This window comes from Colius striatus, chromosome 11 (genome assembly GCF_028858725.1).
Source record: "Colius striatus isolate bColStr4 chromosome 11, bColStr4.1.hap1, whole genome shotgun sequence".
In the NCBI taxonomy this organism is placed as follows: domain Eukaryota; kingdom Metazoa; phylum Chordata; class Aves; order Coliiformes; family Coliidae; genus Colius; species Colius striatus.
In genome coordinates, this window is record NC_084769.1 from 27,209,918 (window position 1) to 27,225,988 (window position 16,071).

Below are 16,071 nucleotides of genomic sequence, written 5' to 3' on the forward strand. Positions count from 1 at the left end.
AATTCTTATTCATATAGAGTCAAAAGGGGACTTGCTGGGGTGGTATGAAGGCACAAGTGAGAGCCCAGTGCTGTACTGGCAAGAATTCACTGCAAAAAGCTACTGGCTGCTGTTTACATTTCAAACATTCTCTGAATAAGTGTTGTCACAACAGACAAGCAATTATAGACAATAATGTCAGTAATTTGTGGATTAAGAACTCCTTCAGGATGCATTGGCATTGCAGATAGTAGCTGCTTCTAGCTTGCAACTGTTCACCCTTAGCTTTGCCAGCAAAACTGTTACTGTCCAGAAGCTATTGTGTTCCCTCAGAGGCAGTTCCCTCAGAGACAGGGGTTAAACTCCTCCTGGGCTTCTCTAACAGCTCTCACCCAGACAGCTTAACCTCAGAGTAGTTTTTAATGGATAAATCTATCTCTGCATATGCATAAAAGAGAAATATTACATAGAAGTCCACTTGTGCTAGGGTCTTGTCAACAAACTCTGAAAAAGTAAGATTTTAAGGTTCCATCTTAACTTCAGCCAAAGGCCAAGCCCCACTACACAATGGTGGAGGGTGCGGGACACGTGCTCACCCTCTGACTCACTCCTCAGGACACCCATGGCTCAGCATATGCTATCAATCACCTTATGCAAAAACAAGTAGTGTGTGAAACATGCCTTGCTGAGAAAATGTTGATGGTTTTGACAACCAACAAAAAAAGATTCAAATGTAGTTTCCTCTTCTCTTTAAAAATTACTGGCATTTAAAAACACAAGTCCAAAACATGTATAGCAGTGAACTTTCAGGAAAACATGAAATAAAAATATACTTTCTTTGTGCTACTGTTCTTCTGTTAATTTCAATACAATTCATTCAAAAAAGTAGAATGTGTTTAGGAAAATAGCTCACGATGAGGAGAAATTAATCTTAGGAAGGCTATGTATACCTAAAGTAGTGGCTGGATTGGAGGAGTTAGGAAACAGAAGAAATGTGTTCTCAGCAAGTTGAGATTTTTTTAAGAGAAAAAATGTCATTAAAGGTTTTAATTACAAAAATGAAAGGTACCATTAACCTGGTTCTTCCATAGGCTGATTTGCCTTTAAACAAAAGGTATCTCATGTGCCTGCCTGTCAACTAAACCTCCAGAGGACTCTGGTCCTTTTTACTGCTTGTGCTTAGTAGTTCACTATCTTATTCTGAACATCCTGTTAACAGATCTTTTTAAAAAGCTTTTTTTCTCACAGGCATCATGGCTGCAGGAAAACTCTCAGGGCATGCAGGGTTGGTTCAGCAGTGGGATGGCCTGACCCCACACAAGGAAGTGGTAGGGTCCTGCTCGCCAGGCTGGCAGGGACTGGCCTGTTAGGCCCAGAGGGGCTGACTCTGGCAAGGCCACTGTCAGGTCAGGCACAGCCAAGGCAGGATGCCTGGCACTGGGCTCTCACTGCAGAGACCTTGGCTGGCATCTCAATGAGCAAGCAGGAGGCAGTGGCTGAGAAACAGCTTTCTGTCCCAACAGTGAAAGCAGCCTTTTGTATGACACCTCCTTCACAGGCACAGGCCCTGGGGCCCTTGTCCTTTGCTGGGTTTTTAGTTGATTCTACTTGCTTGTGTACACCCCTGAAGCAGATGATAAAGGCTTCAAGAACATTTTATCAGCAATTGTTCGGTACTGCCAGTGTCCCTTACAGACGTCTGCCAGTGGCAATGCAGAAGCTCCTCTGATTTCACACTCCTGAAAACGAGGCAACGCTGTCCGTGCCTGGCCAAGCTCTTCATTTTGTGCCTTACCTCTTCCCTGCGCTCCTGTTCCGCAAGGAAGAAATGTACCAAACCCTCTGCTGCCTACTCTGCATGCGTTTTGGTTCAGAAACATCTTTTGTGTGCCTGCAGCTGGCCGGCCCGGCGCGGGCCCAGGAGCCCTGCTGCGCCCAGACGACCCAGCACGGGGGTCGCTAGGTGCCGTTCGCGGGGTCCGTGCCCTCTCCGGGGCCTGCCGCGCCGCCTGGGGGCTACTGCCCTCCCGTCAGGGCCCCGCCGCGAGGCGGCCTCGCACGGGCCGGCCCCGGCAGGAGCCGCGCTGCCGCCGGCCCCGATGCTGTCACGTGGCCGCCGACTTTTCTCGCCGCAGCGGTATGAGGAAGTGGCAGCCTCCGGCGTCTGGAGCCCGGGCGGGCGCAGCCTCCGCCGCCGCCGCCCCGCGGCGTGATATGTGAGTATCCGCGGTCAAGACAGCGGGTTCGGCTCGGCCCACTCCCCTGCCCAGCCCCCTGCCTCCCCGCTGCATCCCGACTGGCGGCGGCGGGAGTGCGGCAGGCTGTGCGGGCTGCCGGCGGGGCTGGGGCTGGCACCGGCACCTGCGGAGCCGGGAGCTGCTGCTCGGCGGGAGCCGGGGAGCGGTGGTGAGTGGATCTGGGGGCAGGCTGGGGTGTGATCGCGGGCGGGTGTGGGATGGGAGGGGGGGGTGAGTGCGGGCCGGCGGCGCTCCTGGGGGGCTGCGTGGACGGCAGCCCCGCGCCCTGCCGTGGCCCGGCCCCGGCCGCGGCCCCCGGGTGGACGGACGGACGGCCGGACGAACGGACGGAGGGCAGGGCTCCCTTTTCCTTTCCCCGGCAGGCCGGCTCCCTCCGGCACTCGTCTCCCGGCGTGAAGCCCCCGTCGGCGCTGCTGTCCCGATGGAGGAGCCCTCGGCGGCGGAGGAGTGGCAAGGGGCGACCCAGAAGAGGAAGGCCTGGGCCAAAAGCAGGGACTCCTGGCAGGCGTCGGAAGCGGAGGATTTCTCGGCAGTAGCGGCGGCTCTGGCGCGCGGCGAGGAGGAGGAGGAGGAGGAAGAAGAGGAAGAGGAGGAGGAGGATCTCGCCGGCGAAGAGCTGTCGCTGGCTGCAGAAGCAGGTCAGTGCAGGGGGCGGCGGGGCCACAGCTCGCGGGCCCTTGGGACCCCTGGGGGCCGGCAGCGGGAGCCACTCGGGGGCCGCGGTGGGCCGGCCCCGACGGGCAGGTTGTTACTGACTGTCGGCCTTTCTCTCATGCTCTGCCCGCAAGGCCTCAGCGTTCCCAACGAGAAGATCGCGATATGGCTGAAGGACTGCAGGTGAGTGCTCCCGCTGGTGGGTCATTGCGGGTGCCGGATGGTGCGTCAGGTAGTTTCCGCGTCCCAAAGGGGAAGAAATCTCGGCGGCGTGTTCTCTCGTGGGTTTGCGTGGGCATCTCTGCGCCCAGGAACGGTGTTTGTCAGCGGCGCTGTCACGAGCCTTCCAGGAGTGCCTTTCGGTGTTGTGTAGGCTATACCTTCAGCTGAAGTTATGAGGGAGCAGTAGTGCATGCATCTCATTTATGGGGCAGAAGACTTTCTGCCACTGGGGGAGAAACTGTTGAGGGTAAGGAAGGCGGAATTAGTTTGGAAGCTGCTCTGTTTCTCACGGAGGGGCTCAAGTTGAAACCCTCCCATGTTGCCTTGCTTGGTTTTTGCCCTGCCATCCTTAAATTAAGATGTGGTGTATATATACATTCCGTTACACACACATACGCACACATATATGTATTTCTGTTACTGTTTGGAACAGGCTGACAGCAGTATTTTTTCTTCATTCTCAGTTACAGAAAGTCATAAATGCTACATCTATTAGCAGCTGCCTTTGTCCCGTCATCTTCTCTGTTCAATCCTAGCAGCCCTTGGAGCCAGAATTGATAGGGAGAAGCTACAGTTAACTTTCCAGTAACTAGCAGTGACATTTCAAGACCTCTTCTGCTTAATATTTCTGATTTCCCTCTCAGTAAGATGAAAATTTATCATAAATTACCTTTGTGATCTTTTGATCCAGTAAGTGGCTGACTGAGCTTGCTTCCATAACTGAAGTGTGGACTGCTTTATAGCTACAGGATCCTTGGTAGAGTTTTGTTCAGATCTTCACAGGCTGTGTCTTGAAGGGGCTGTTGACAGCTAGAACCTTGAAATCATACCATGTCCCTAAAATATGATATTCAGACCTGACAAGCCATTCTTCCAGAATGCCAGAGAAGATTTTTTCTGACTTTACCTGAAATCCAGTGTCCTGTTGGTCTAGCAAAGCATATCCTTAAATATAAGAGTTATGAGTACAGTACTTTAGAAGTATTTTTTTTAGCAGAGTGCAAAAAAAATGGAGGAGTGGAGGGGGAAGAGGCTCCCGAAGGAGATGTTCTTCCTAATGCTGCAGTGACACTTTTTTCGGTATCTGCAGGATTTCTGTCTAGAACCTTCCCAGTCCCCGTGATCCTTGCGCTTTCTGTACAGAATTTAAGAAATAGCACAAAATATCAAGTAGATGGTGACAAATCTTGAATAATAACACAAAACTTGCAGTTTTATTCCTGTGCTCTGGTAATTATCTGTTAAAACTGGCACCAGATGCTTCTGTGGAATGTGTTTGCATCTCTGCCAGTTCCCAAATTTTGGGAATCTTATTTTGTGTTCTTTTTCTGTGTTATCTCCTTAAGGAAAGAAAGCACAAATTTACTTGTTTGCCAATAGGGAGATGTAAACTTAGAGTGCATTTGTGAAACCCATTGCAGCCCTTCTGCAGAAGTCTTTTAAAGTATAGCTGTTCACTGTTGTTGGTCTTTTCAGAAGAATCTTGCTGAGAAAAATAAAATTTGCATTGTTTGGAAGATCTCTTAAACCAAGCTAGTCAGAGTGGAGTTAGCCTCTGACTGTGATGTTCAACATGCATACATATATAGTTTATACCTGGGAGGTGCGATCTCAGCTGCAACAGTGGTGCATAGTCCCTTGTGTTTTAAAAGTGCAGAATGGTTTCCTTTTTTTTTGTATCTCCTATACATATGAGCAGTAGCTAGTATGTGCAGTAAAATGACTATTCAACATGCACCTATAAAAAGACTATGTATAGAAACTCCAAACTGATTGTCTCAATAACAGTGTATATAGGAAAAGAGGACAAGCATTAGCACATTACAAAATAGCCCTACCGGTACTATAGTGTGTTATTTAAAAAAGAACACTGAAACCTAACAGTTGTGAAATTCACAATTGTTGTCCTTCCTGAAAGTTTATGTTTGTTTAGTAACATCAATTTTACTGTGGAGCTTTGATTGCTACAAAGTGTGGGCAAGGTAGGCAAACTGAGCTTGTGTTTTGGCTCCATCATGTAACCTCATTCTTAAGAGTTATCTCTGTTGCAAAAATATGACCATTACTACAAGTCAATATTCAGTTTAAAGTATTTTCTCAGGTATATACTTTTTAAAAGCAATCTTTCCCATTTTTTCTGAGTTTCTGTAAGCTTTTGTGAAATTTACATCAGAAGAAAATCGACGCTTCTAAAGTACAATTTTCTGGTTTGTGTTGGCAGCAGCACAAAAATACGAAATACCAACTAACAGCATAAATAGATGTACTTATAAGATTATTCCTTTGTTTATTTCTGGAAGCATTGACAATGTTATAATATGGATAAAAGAATTGTTATCTGTCCCTTGATATTCATGTTAATGGTTTGGTGCTCTTACAGGCATCTCAGTTTTACATCTGCTTTGGAGGAGGGAGGAGGGTTCCTAATACCCCATGCTATTTAACTAAGTAGACACATGATTTTTCTTTAACAAAAAAACCAACAAGTAACAGCAAAACAAAAAAACCCTTCCAAACAAGTATGTATCACACTGGGATAAGAATTATGGAGATTTAAGAAATGTCAGATGTTACCCAAAGTTTCTGCTTTATTCAAGCTTTGGGAATCGCATGCCTTTGAGAAAAGGCATTCTTTGCACTCTCCCTGGTGCTTTGCAATGCCATTTTGAAGTAATAGGAAAGCTTACAAAGGTTTTTCATTTTAACTCTTGTGCAGCTAAGACAGGAAACACAAGTGTTTGTATTATACTGATAGAAAAGAAGTTTTTGCCAACTCTATGGTGATGTGTATTATTTTGATTGAGTATATTTAAACTCTACCAGTAATATGGAGGATGCAGGAGGTATTTAGGAGCCATCTCCTGTAGATATGCAGGAAGTGAGTTCTTGAAATGCCTCAGAATGAGGAGATTTTTCGCTTCAAGTTGGAAATAAACATGGCTCCTGCCCAATTAAGTCTTTAAAAGCTGAGGTTTAAACACTTTCACAGCACAATGGAAAACCCTCATCCTGTTTCTGAAGACCACCCTACTACAACTGGTAGCTGAACAAACCAGCCTCTGGGATGAGAGAAAGCCTAGGGGCTGCATGCAGTCCTCTTACAATGTCCCATGGCAACATGAGCACAGAAAGTTCATTTAGTTGTTTTATGGATTGAAATTGAGAGAAATTATTGCCATATGTATTTAAATACACTGATAAATGAGTGAACACAACTGGAAAACTGTAGGATTCCTTGATCTGAGCACATGCCCTCTTACTTGCTCTTTGCTGTGGCTGCCCCACTGTTGCTGTTGACCTCGACACATTGCTCCTCCCTGGCTGTCACCATGTGCTGGGGGCCTTCTGTGATGTGACTCCAGCTCGGGAGGCCTCATTGTGAAGGATCAGCAATTGAAGTCCCCCAGCCCTGACCTTCCTGAGTGCACAGGGCTTATGCCAAGACTGAGCTGGCCAACTTATGGGCCTCACTGGTGAGAAACAGCTTTACATAGAAAGGCAGAGCTTTCTATGCTGTTGTCCAAGAGGATTTTTTGTGTGGATACTTGTCCCTTGTTTAAACTCATGTTGTGTCTAGTTCTTAAATGACAGTTTTTCAAAGGCAGGGGGTATAAAGCAGCTGTACCTGAGTGCAGCAGTGCCAGCAAGGCAGTAGATGAGTGGTTGACAGGACTGCTTTTCTAATAGCTGCTAACAAGCCTTAAGAGGTGACAGACTTAATTTGTGAAATAAAATGCCAGCTTTGGTGGTTGCTTTTACTGTTTTCTGCCAGTGGCATATGCAAGACTGACCTTGACTGTCAAAGTCACTGCGAGCAAGTTTCTGCATCAAAAAGTTAAGGACATGAAAGTGGCCACCAGGGAAGGAGAGGAAGAAGAATGGGAGCATGCTCATCAAAGCCAGAGAGTAAACAACCGGCATAGTTATTACCTCAGAATGCGAGGCTTCTTGTAGTGTGACGGGTTTAGACATTATGCCCTAAGTTTTTTTAAACCCTGACAAGACAGACACGCAGAAATGTGAGTCATCTGAGCCTCGACAGAGTCTGTCCTGTCACCCAAAACATGGTTGTGCACCTGGATGCTCTGGCTGTTTGCCCTGGCATCTCACTGTGGTGGGGCTTTGCTTTGCTTTGCAAAGAGCATGTTGAAGTATGCTTGCTCCCTATCAGCAAGTGGAAAGAGCGAACTCTTTTCAGAGTGGTAAGAAGAATAAGGTTGTGAAGTGTAACGTCTGTTAGAAAACAGATGCAACTTTCCTTGCTTAAATTGGCCATGGCACTAAAACAATACTCTATCAGAGCACTGTTTACTTTCAGGTCTTTGGGCAGGTTTATGTGTTTGTCTAATTAAAACCCCAAATGAAATGTACATAATATAGGCACATAAATCACCTGCTTTTCCCTTTTTTATGAGTATTATATATCTGGATTTGTTTTTGGCTTTGAGAGTTAATAGTGACAGGCCTTTGGTTAAACTTGTCTCAGAGGCAAAATGTGGAAACATACAGCTAGCATCAACAAATGTGGAGTGAACCCAGAGAGAGATTGGACCTGTCATTTTGCGGTTCTGATGCTCCTTTCAGGCACCATGAGGTTCAGCAAATCCCCTGCCCTTCAGGGAGCAGCAATAGGAAAGATAATCCAAATAACAGCCTATGAACTGGCAAGTGACAGCTAACATAGCTGTTAAGATTTTTATCTTGCTGCTGATTACCAAACACAGGTTTTCATACCTCTCTCCAAGTTTTAAATGTGTAGAAAAATGACAACAATTTTTTCTCACAGAAATGAAATTGAATTAGTCCATCCAAAAAACATGCTCTTTTTTTTTTTTTTCTGGATGTTTTTCTTAGAAGCCCATGATTTACCTTGACAGAGGGCTGCTGACCCCTGAGCTTTGCTTTTCTGCCTGATGTTTAAGTGTTGCAGTTATTATTAACCTGTTTCGTTGTATTTTCTCTACAAGATGTATTTGTTCAGAGGGCTGGGGATTGTTTAGGAAGTTATTGCCAGTCCTCAGATGTTTGTGCTTTCTGGGGGCGGAGGGAGGGACAACTGCTGCTATCACAAGCTTGTTACACACTGTAAGGAAGGACATGAAGCAGCAAGTTTTAAAAGTAGCATTAATCTCTTCTGTGGTTTCAGAACGCCTCTGGGAGCCTCCCTGGATGAGCAAAGCAATCCTCTGTTGAAGGGTAAGGAAAGGCTTTACCTGCTGAAATCTCTTGCTGGGAACTGTGCTTTTGTGAATGTTCACCTCAGCTCTTTAGCAGTGGCACAAACCGTAGCCTAGTTGACGTTGCAGTGTTATTCTCCCTGTGTAGCAATTATGCCCAAGAAAATGGAGAAGAGGGAAAAGATCCTGAATAAGTCTTTCTGGAGCATTTAGTTAGCCTTAAAAAAAACCCCAAAAATGTGCAGAACAGAGAGGCTGTAATTTCCTCTCTGAGCTGGTGAGCATTAGGCAGTCTCTGCTTCTAATAACTCTGGTTGCCACACCTGAAAATTTTACTATCTGAGCAGGTCCAAATATTAAAGTTCAAAGTACAGCGAGAATGTGCAGGTAGTGACAGGGTGAAGAGGAATTACTTGATGTGCCTGGAATCTTTGCTTCAACTCTAAATCTGGTTCAAGGAGAGAGAAGGGAAAGCCTAAGCTGGACTCAGACTCTGGATCCCCCTGGTAAGATGTCTGGAGAAAAGATAACATAGTAGCATGGGTCACAGATGTGTTGACTGGTACCTCCAGGTTCATGCTGGACTTCATGCAATTAATTTGATTGCAGACTGAGTCAGGGATTTTTACGAGCACAAAACAAAAGCAGTGTTGTAGTTGTTCTCTTTCAAAATAATTTTTCTATGTTCTCAAATGTGGCTTCTCACTTCTTAGTGTGTTTTTACCGTATGAGCAATGCAGGGATTGTAAATATAGTCTGGTTATATCCTGTTACACCAACTAAAGTGTCTTGGTAATATCTTTAGTTAAGCTGCTGGAAAGAAAACATTGCAGCATTCTAGTTGTTGAACTGCTAACTACGTTTTCAGGCATGCTGGTGAGAAATGGAGGAAGTTTTGAAGATGACTTGTCCCTGGGAGCCGAAGGTGGGTGTGGCAGGATTATGACTCTTTTTCTAGAAAAAATCCGATGTTCAGTCATCTGATTTTTGTTTTGAAAGACAGCATTTCCCTTATGGTCAAAGGCAGCTGATAAAGCTGGCTAGAAAACCAATATGAAGCACATAAAAAATGTAGGAAGATTTGCTTTTCGAGTTTATTGGACTATCACTGGTATTCAACATTCTCCTCTAACCTGAAGGTCAGAGGCAGCCCTGAAGCCCCTTCAATTTTAAAGCTCACGGTGTCAGCACAGCCTGGAGCACTCACTAACACTGTGGAAAAGTGGTTTCTCCTACTTGCTCTTCTTTTGCATGGGTTACTCTGGGCAGCCGTGCGTGGATTACTCTGGGCAGCCGTGCATGCCCTGTGTCCATCAAATTCCTTGGGAGTGGCATGTACGGGTTTTTGAAACTAGGAGTGAAATTCTGTCAGCCAAGAGGGAAGACCGTTAAGGGCTAAGTGCTTTTTAAAATGAAAAGCACCAAAGCCTGGTATTTTACCATCACTAGCTAATTGCCTTTTCTTTCTCTTCCTTTTTTTTAATGGGAAGGAGATGTGACTGTTTTTGGTGGACTTCTCTGTAGAAAAGACTTTTATTCTGTCCACTGACCATGTGTTGGAGGTGCCCATAAACAAACAAACAAAAGCACTGTGGATCCTGTTGTAACAGCAGCTTCTTGAAATAAAATAGCTCTCAAACTGTATCCTGGGGTTATGTGGAAGATAAGGGATATAAGATAATATCTGGTTTCAGTGTAAAAAAGAACAACCAAAAAGGAAAACCACTCCCCACCTTTGCTTTTTGATGTTTTATGAACTACAGCTTTTGCAGTGTCAGAACTTGTATAGTAGAAAGCCCTTTTTTTCCACATGAGTGTGTCAAAGTAGTGGGATGGGGCCTGGAGGAAGGAAATACCTTTAGTTTTTAAAGATTGAAGACTTCTAAGGAAAACAATTGATCTGATAATGATGGAGAAGCAGTAAATGAGTCCCTAACTGCAGCAGATTAAAGAGGATTAAATTTTCTTTCTGACAGTCTTTTCCACTTGTTAGATTGCCTGCAATACAAAGATTTCATATGAAAAGTTTCTTTGTAACAATAATCTGAGCTCTGAGTGTATGACCAAGAATACAAGAGTCAGTACATTTTTAAAACATCTTGTCACTTTTTTCTTTTCAATTTTTTTCGCTTTATCATTTCCAAGGAATTCTGCTTTTTATGAGCCTTTAGCACAATTTAGGTAGAAGGTTGTTTCCCTCCTTTTCAGATTATGAAATTCTCAATACTAGAATTGCTGGTTGATTTTCCTGGTTAAAGACGTGGGTGTTTCTGCTGGGCTTTGCTTCCCATCTGAGAACAAGGGCACAACAGAGCTGCTTGGAGCGATGCTACGTGCCGTGCCGGACAGCCAGCCCCTTCGAGGCTGGTGTGAATGGTCTGCCCTTGTGCATCTGTGACTGCTTGAGTACAGATACAAGCCAGAGCCCTATGTAGTCGTACAGAGGGCATCAGGCCAGGTCCTGTAACCCCAGCCCCTGACTGAGCTGTAAAACCCCATGGTTTAGCAGTTCAATCTACTCACTAGTTAATGCCCATGGATGGGTTTACTTTCATATTATAGGCAAGAATATTAAGAAGAAAAAGAAAGACGTGGCATCTGCAGTTAGTATACATTTAAGTTTCTTTGTGATGCCCCTGAAAAGAGGAGAAAGGTTGCGAGGTTTCCATGCTTTGCTCTCAGTTGCTGACTGCATCCCGCTGACACAGCGAGTGAGATGCTGGAGTTTCCTGGCAGCAGGTTTGACATCACTTTGCTTTTTTTGTAGCTGGTTCTGAAGGCTGCTAGGACATATGCATGCTCCTTGCCTGTGTCCTGGGGCATGTTGATTAATGTTGAATTGCCTCTTGGGGAACTCATAATTTAAGGCTGGAGCCCAAGACTCTCTGGCTTGACAGGGTGGTGAAAGAGTTTCTGAAAGAATAATGCTGTCTGGGATGTTCCTGTGTGGAGTTGGATGGATCCAGCTGCAGAAAGTGCTGACTTCCCTGTTCGAGGCTGGTGATCAATTGCTTCCTACCTGGCAGCCAGTCTCCCTCCAGAGCCCTCTCGACTCCAGGTGCGGCCACCGGTCGCATCTGCAGCGCAGGCTTCACCTGCCATGGATTGCATGGCTCAGGCAGCCATGGCCCACGCCGCTTGGATGGTGGTCTGTGCTGATGAAAAGACTACAGAATGTAGTCTCAGTACCTGGCCGTGGGGCTAGCTGCCTTTCTTATGGCCTTTCTCTACCTAGTGTGCCCACTTCTCCTCTCCTTCATATCCGGGAAAGAGCTCCACACCTGGTAATTGTATTTTCAATTGCAAAGCTATAAATGGTTTATATAACAATTACTAGTTTACCACATGTTAAATTTGAAATTAATATGATTAATGACAGTGTATTATCCTGTGTCCATGTGAGATTTTATTTTAAACAGAGTCTGAATAAACCAGATCAGCCATACACTAGAAACCCTTGACAATCACATTTGTATGGGAAGAGAAAAAAATCTGGCTTATGCAGGAATATTTTAATAGGTGTGTTCACTGCCTGCTTCTTCATACCAGTTGTTGGGAGTGTAATTCTCAAGAGGTCTGTGTGTAACTACTTCTTGTTTTTCTACAGCTAATCACCTACGGAGTGACACTCAAATGGAAACATGGTAAAAGTTTTTTTTTCATTTGTTTACTTCAGAGAAATGTTTATAATGGAGGGCAGGAGGGAAAGAGGAGGCAGTGGAAGTTGTGGAGGCTACCTCAGAGATAAAACTCTTCTTGTGTCTGTTTACCTGAGTGGGAAGGAGAAGATTGAGATAACACAGAAACAGTCATTGGGAGATGCAGGAAAAACATGCAGGTTTTTATTCTTCCAGCAAACTTGATGTAGATTTTGGGGTAGCAGAATGAAAGCAGAGAAATGACAAATCTAAGGAACTTAATATGATTTACCTTCTTTGCCTCACTGATCCCTCACCATTTTAGAACTTTCAAGGGAAAACAGTTTAGCCTTTCAGAGCACATGTCCTTTGGGAATGGGGAAAAAAAGGACTGCTGCTCCTGAGCAGGGCAGCTACCTGAGACTGGGCTTCCTTGCCGGAGGAGGGTGGGATTAGGAAGAGTGGGGCAGCAAGGGGGAGTTCAGGGATTTATTTTCTCAGCTTGCATTTGCCTTCAAATTGTTACCATCCAGGTACATTTTTACTGAGGCATTCCAGGGTTTACTTTAGTGATTGTATTTCAGCAAATGACATGGTGTCCTGGTTTAGGCCCATCAGGGAACAAAAGACCACAATTAGCCTCAAGTACCAAAGACCTGAGGATTGCCAAAGGGCAGGGAGAGCTTAACTGCCCCTTAAGGTCCAGGACAAAACAGATCAGGCCACTTGGCTTGGGGAAGGAAAGAGAAAATAATTTAATGCAATACCAACTAAAGCATAACCATAAAACCCCAAAACATAACCAAAACAAAACAACACAGAGTTGTACAATGATGAAGAGTCCGACCAGCCCTTTAAGACCACCTTCTCCCCACCCCTCCCCTCTTCTTGGGCTCAGAGTCCTGATCCCTGTGTTTTTACCTCCTCTCCCCCTGAACGGCTCAGGGGGGCAGGGAGTGGGGGTTTCAGTCAGTCTATTCCTGATGGCTTCTGCTGTTTGTCTCTCCTAAGGCCGGTGGGCTCTGCACCAGTCCTTCCTGCACGTCTGTGGGGTACCTCACACACACAGCAGCCCTGCACGGGCTGCTCCAAAGTGCATTTATCCCAAAAGCTGCAGCTCCTCTCTGCCTCTCTTGTGGGTCTGCTCTGTGGCCTGCAGGCTCTCCAGCACGGCCTGCGCCATGGCCGCAGGGTACAGCCCGCATTCTCACCACGGCTTGCAGAGGGGTCTCTGGTCTGGTGCTTCTCCTTCCTTCCTCCTCCTCTGACTGTGGGGTCCATGTGGTTGCCTCCATCTTATATCACTCATACACCTCCTGCCAGCACTTCAAATTCCCATCCCTAAATAGTGATGGCAGAGGCACCAGATTGGCCCAGCTGGGCCAGAGGTGGGTCTGAACCCAGGAGGCAGGGGAGCGTCCAAAAACTCTTTACCGGGTCTTTACTGCAACCCGCTCCCCCTGTTACCAAGCAAAAAACAACTCCTTGCTAAGCCATGACACATGGCTAATAGAAACCAGAAAACACTGAAGGGGAAAAGAGGAATTCATCAGCACTGGAGGCTTACCTCTCCTCTGAGACAGAGTCGAGTGCCCAAAGGAAAGGGGTTTATGGCAGGGGTCTCTGTTTCTGTTGCCAGCAATGGTGTGCCGGCGAAGGAGAGGAGGCTGCAGTTCCATCAGAAGGGGCGAAGTATGAACTCCACCGGCTCTGGAAAAAGCAGTGCAACTGTTTCAAGGTAAAAAAGTACTGTGCTTTGAAGGACATAGCACAGTTCAATGGAATTTGGCTGCATTTTGCTGGCAAAACTTTCTTCTGCTTCTCAGTTGGATAGATTTGGCTTGATTTATATGCATTGCTGCATTTAGTAGCCAAGAAGAGTATTTTTGTTTGTTTGCTTGAAAAACTGCTATTTGTTTTCAGTTGTGATTTGCAATAAATACTAACAAATGGGCCTAAATGTTAGAAATGTCTGAAATTTTAATGGCATTTTAAAATCAGAGATCTGCAGAGTAAGGACTGACCGTATAAATTACAGGATTGGATCCAAGATGTGTCTGAGTTGATGTCTCTGGTGGTTGGAACCAAAACTTCAGATGCAGAGTTCTCTACAATTATTTTTGAAAGGCTGAGCTGTAGGAGTCAAAAGTTAAACAGACTGGCTACTCAGCTGATTTAACAGTTGAACAGAGGGAACTGGGTCTTATTAGGAGACAAGTAGATAGTAAATGTCTTTTCATTTGTCTAGCGTTTCTGAATTACTGGAGCTTTATGAGGAAGATCCTGAAGAAGTGCTCTATAACCTTGGGTTTGGAAGAGATGAACCTGATATTGCTTCAAAAATTCCAGCAAGATTTTTTAATTCATCATCATTTGCCAGAGGGATAGATATCAAAGTGTTTTTGAATGCTCAAATACAGCGCATGGAAGTGGAAAATCCAAATTTTGCTTTAACAAGTAAGTATGTTTTTGAGGCAAACTTAAGTTGTAAGTTTTTGAACTATGTAAACAACCCTAAAAGAAGGTCCATATCTAACATTCTGACAAACTCCCTTTACAACCTGGAAGGCCAAATTCTATTCAGAATCCATAATAAAGCTCTTACTTGGTCTTAAATATAGCAAGATATGACCATCAATGTGATAGCGATATCATAGAGTCATAGAATGGTAGGGTACTGTTTCTTGTATTCTTCAGTATTCGAGTGGGGTATTTGAAAGCTGTCAGCAGTGACCTACTTCTGTTTTTGTTGAGATTGGAGTCATGGAGTCAGTGTTTCTGTTGACTTGGATAGGAGCTTTGTTAGGTCAGTAGTGAACATTGCTGAAATAAGGGCTTGTAGAGATGGAGAGAGCAATGTGAATAGCCCTTTTCTTCCTAGCACTTTGTAAATTAACTTGCTCTTGCATATTTGTGTCCCTTTTTAATTTGTGAAAGCCTTCCATGCTATTCTTGTACATTTAGTAAAGACTCATGCAAAGGTTTTTCTGTGTTTTCACGGTATATGTTGTCCCCTGCACATTACAGGACTGGGCAGTGTTCAGTCAACCTTTGGGGCACTTGATATAAGTAGGAGGAGGTTTAGGGAGTGGTGAGTGGGCAGTGGTTATGATGCAAATTCCTTCCTCATATATGAAAGAGTTGTCTCAGAGAATTCAAACCATTATGTAGAGATGGATCAATAGGTCTGATGTGATGATAGCAAACATCCTTGTAAACTTTGCTTTATATTTCACGCTTGTGCAGGTCGTTTTCGTCAGATTGAAGTGCTTACTACTGTGGCCAATGCATTTTCTTCTTTGTATTCTCAAGTATCTGGGACTCCTTTGCAGAAAATTGGTAGTATGAATTCAGTGTCATCCAGCAAGGAGGCATCCAGCCCTCCCCCTTTAAATCGCAGCAATACAGCCAGTCGGTTAATGAAGACCTTGTCAAAGCTCAATCTGTGTGGCACACAGCAAGCTGATGGTAGTGGCTGCACAACTCCTTCACCTGTTGAAAAAGGGAAATGTCTAGCTGAACTAGGAAGCGAGGAAAATGATGTTCAAAATGAATCTAAATTACCAAAATACTCTAAAAAGAAAGACTCTCCCTCTTTCTTGGCTACTGTAAAGGAGGAAATAGCCAGTAGTCAGACAAATGCTGCAGATACACATAAACCTGCAAACTTTCCTGCTGGGACTGATGATAAGCGAGAGGGTACGGTGCTTTCAGCAGATATGCAAAGCAGCAGCAGGTTGGCAAGTGCCCAGGATAGACTGTGTGAAGAATCTGGTCTTTTGGACTCACCGAACCTCAGCAGCAGTTCCAGCACATCCAACAGCAGCACCCCAACACAAAGGCTGCCTGCACCACTGCCAGGCAGGGACTCCTGTGCTCCCCTCACAAACCCCTCCATAATGAATCTAATGCTGCAGCAGAAGGACTCCTTCGAGATGGAAGAGGTAGGTGGAGACAGATGGCTTTGGTTTTGCATACAGTTTACATAACTTGCTGGCTGCCAACAGAGGAATGTTTCCTCCTGTGAAGCTGACAGTGTTTTCTCCAGAAATACTTTAAATTCTCCAAGTGATAGGACAGTTGTCACTCTGTCTTGATAGCCTGCTCTAATTGGTCCTGTGAATGAAATAACTTGGTGCTGCT

At 45.1% G+C, this 16,071-nt stretch overlaps 1 protein-coding gene across 2 annotated transcripts in view; it reads left to right on the forward strand.

The window, feature by feature from the left end:
- The first annotated feature begins 2,112 nt into the window (after positions 1-2,112).
- Positions 2,113-16,071, forward strand: part of ITPRID2 (ITPR interacting domain containing 2) — a 42,026-nt gene continuing 28,067 nt past the window's right edge. The window contains exons 1-9 of one of the 2 annotated variants that reach the window (XM_062004762.1): positions 2,113-2,195; positions 2,600-2,875; positions 3,026-3,074; positions 8,260-8,309; positions 9,159-9,215; positions 11,898-11,934; positions 13,568-13,666; positions 14,177-14,385; positions 15,175-15,872. In XM_062004762.1, the coding sequence (XP_061860746.1) occupies positions 2,659-2,875; positions 3,026-3,074; positions 8,260-8,309; positions 9,159-9,215; positions 11,898-11,934; positions 13,568-13,666; positions 14,177-14,385; positions 15,175-15,872 (1,416 nt within the window). In that variant the 5' untranslated portion in view covers positions 2,113-2,195; positions 2,600-2,658. The other variant, XM_062004761.1, reaches the window with a different exon arrangement.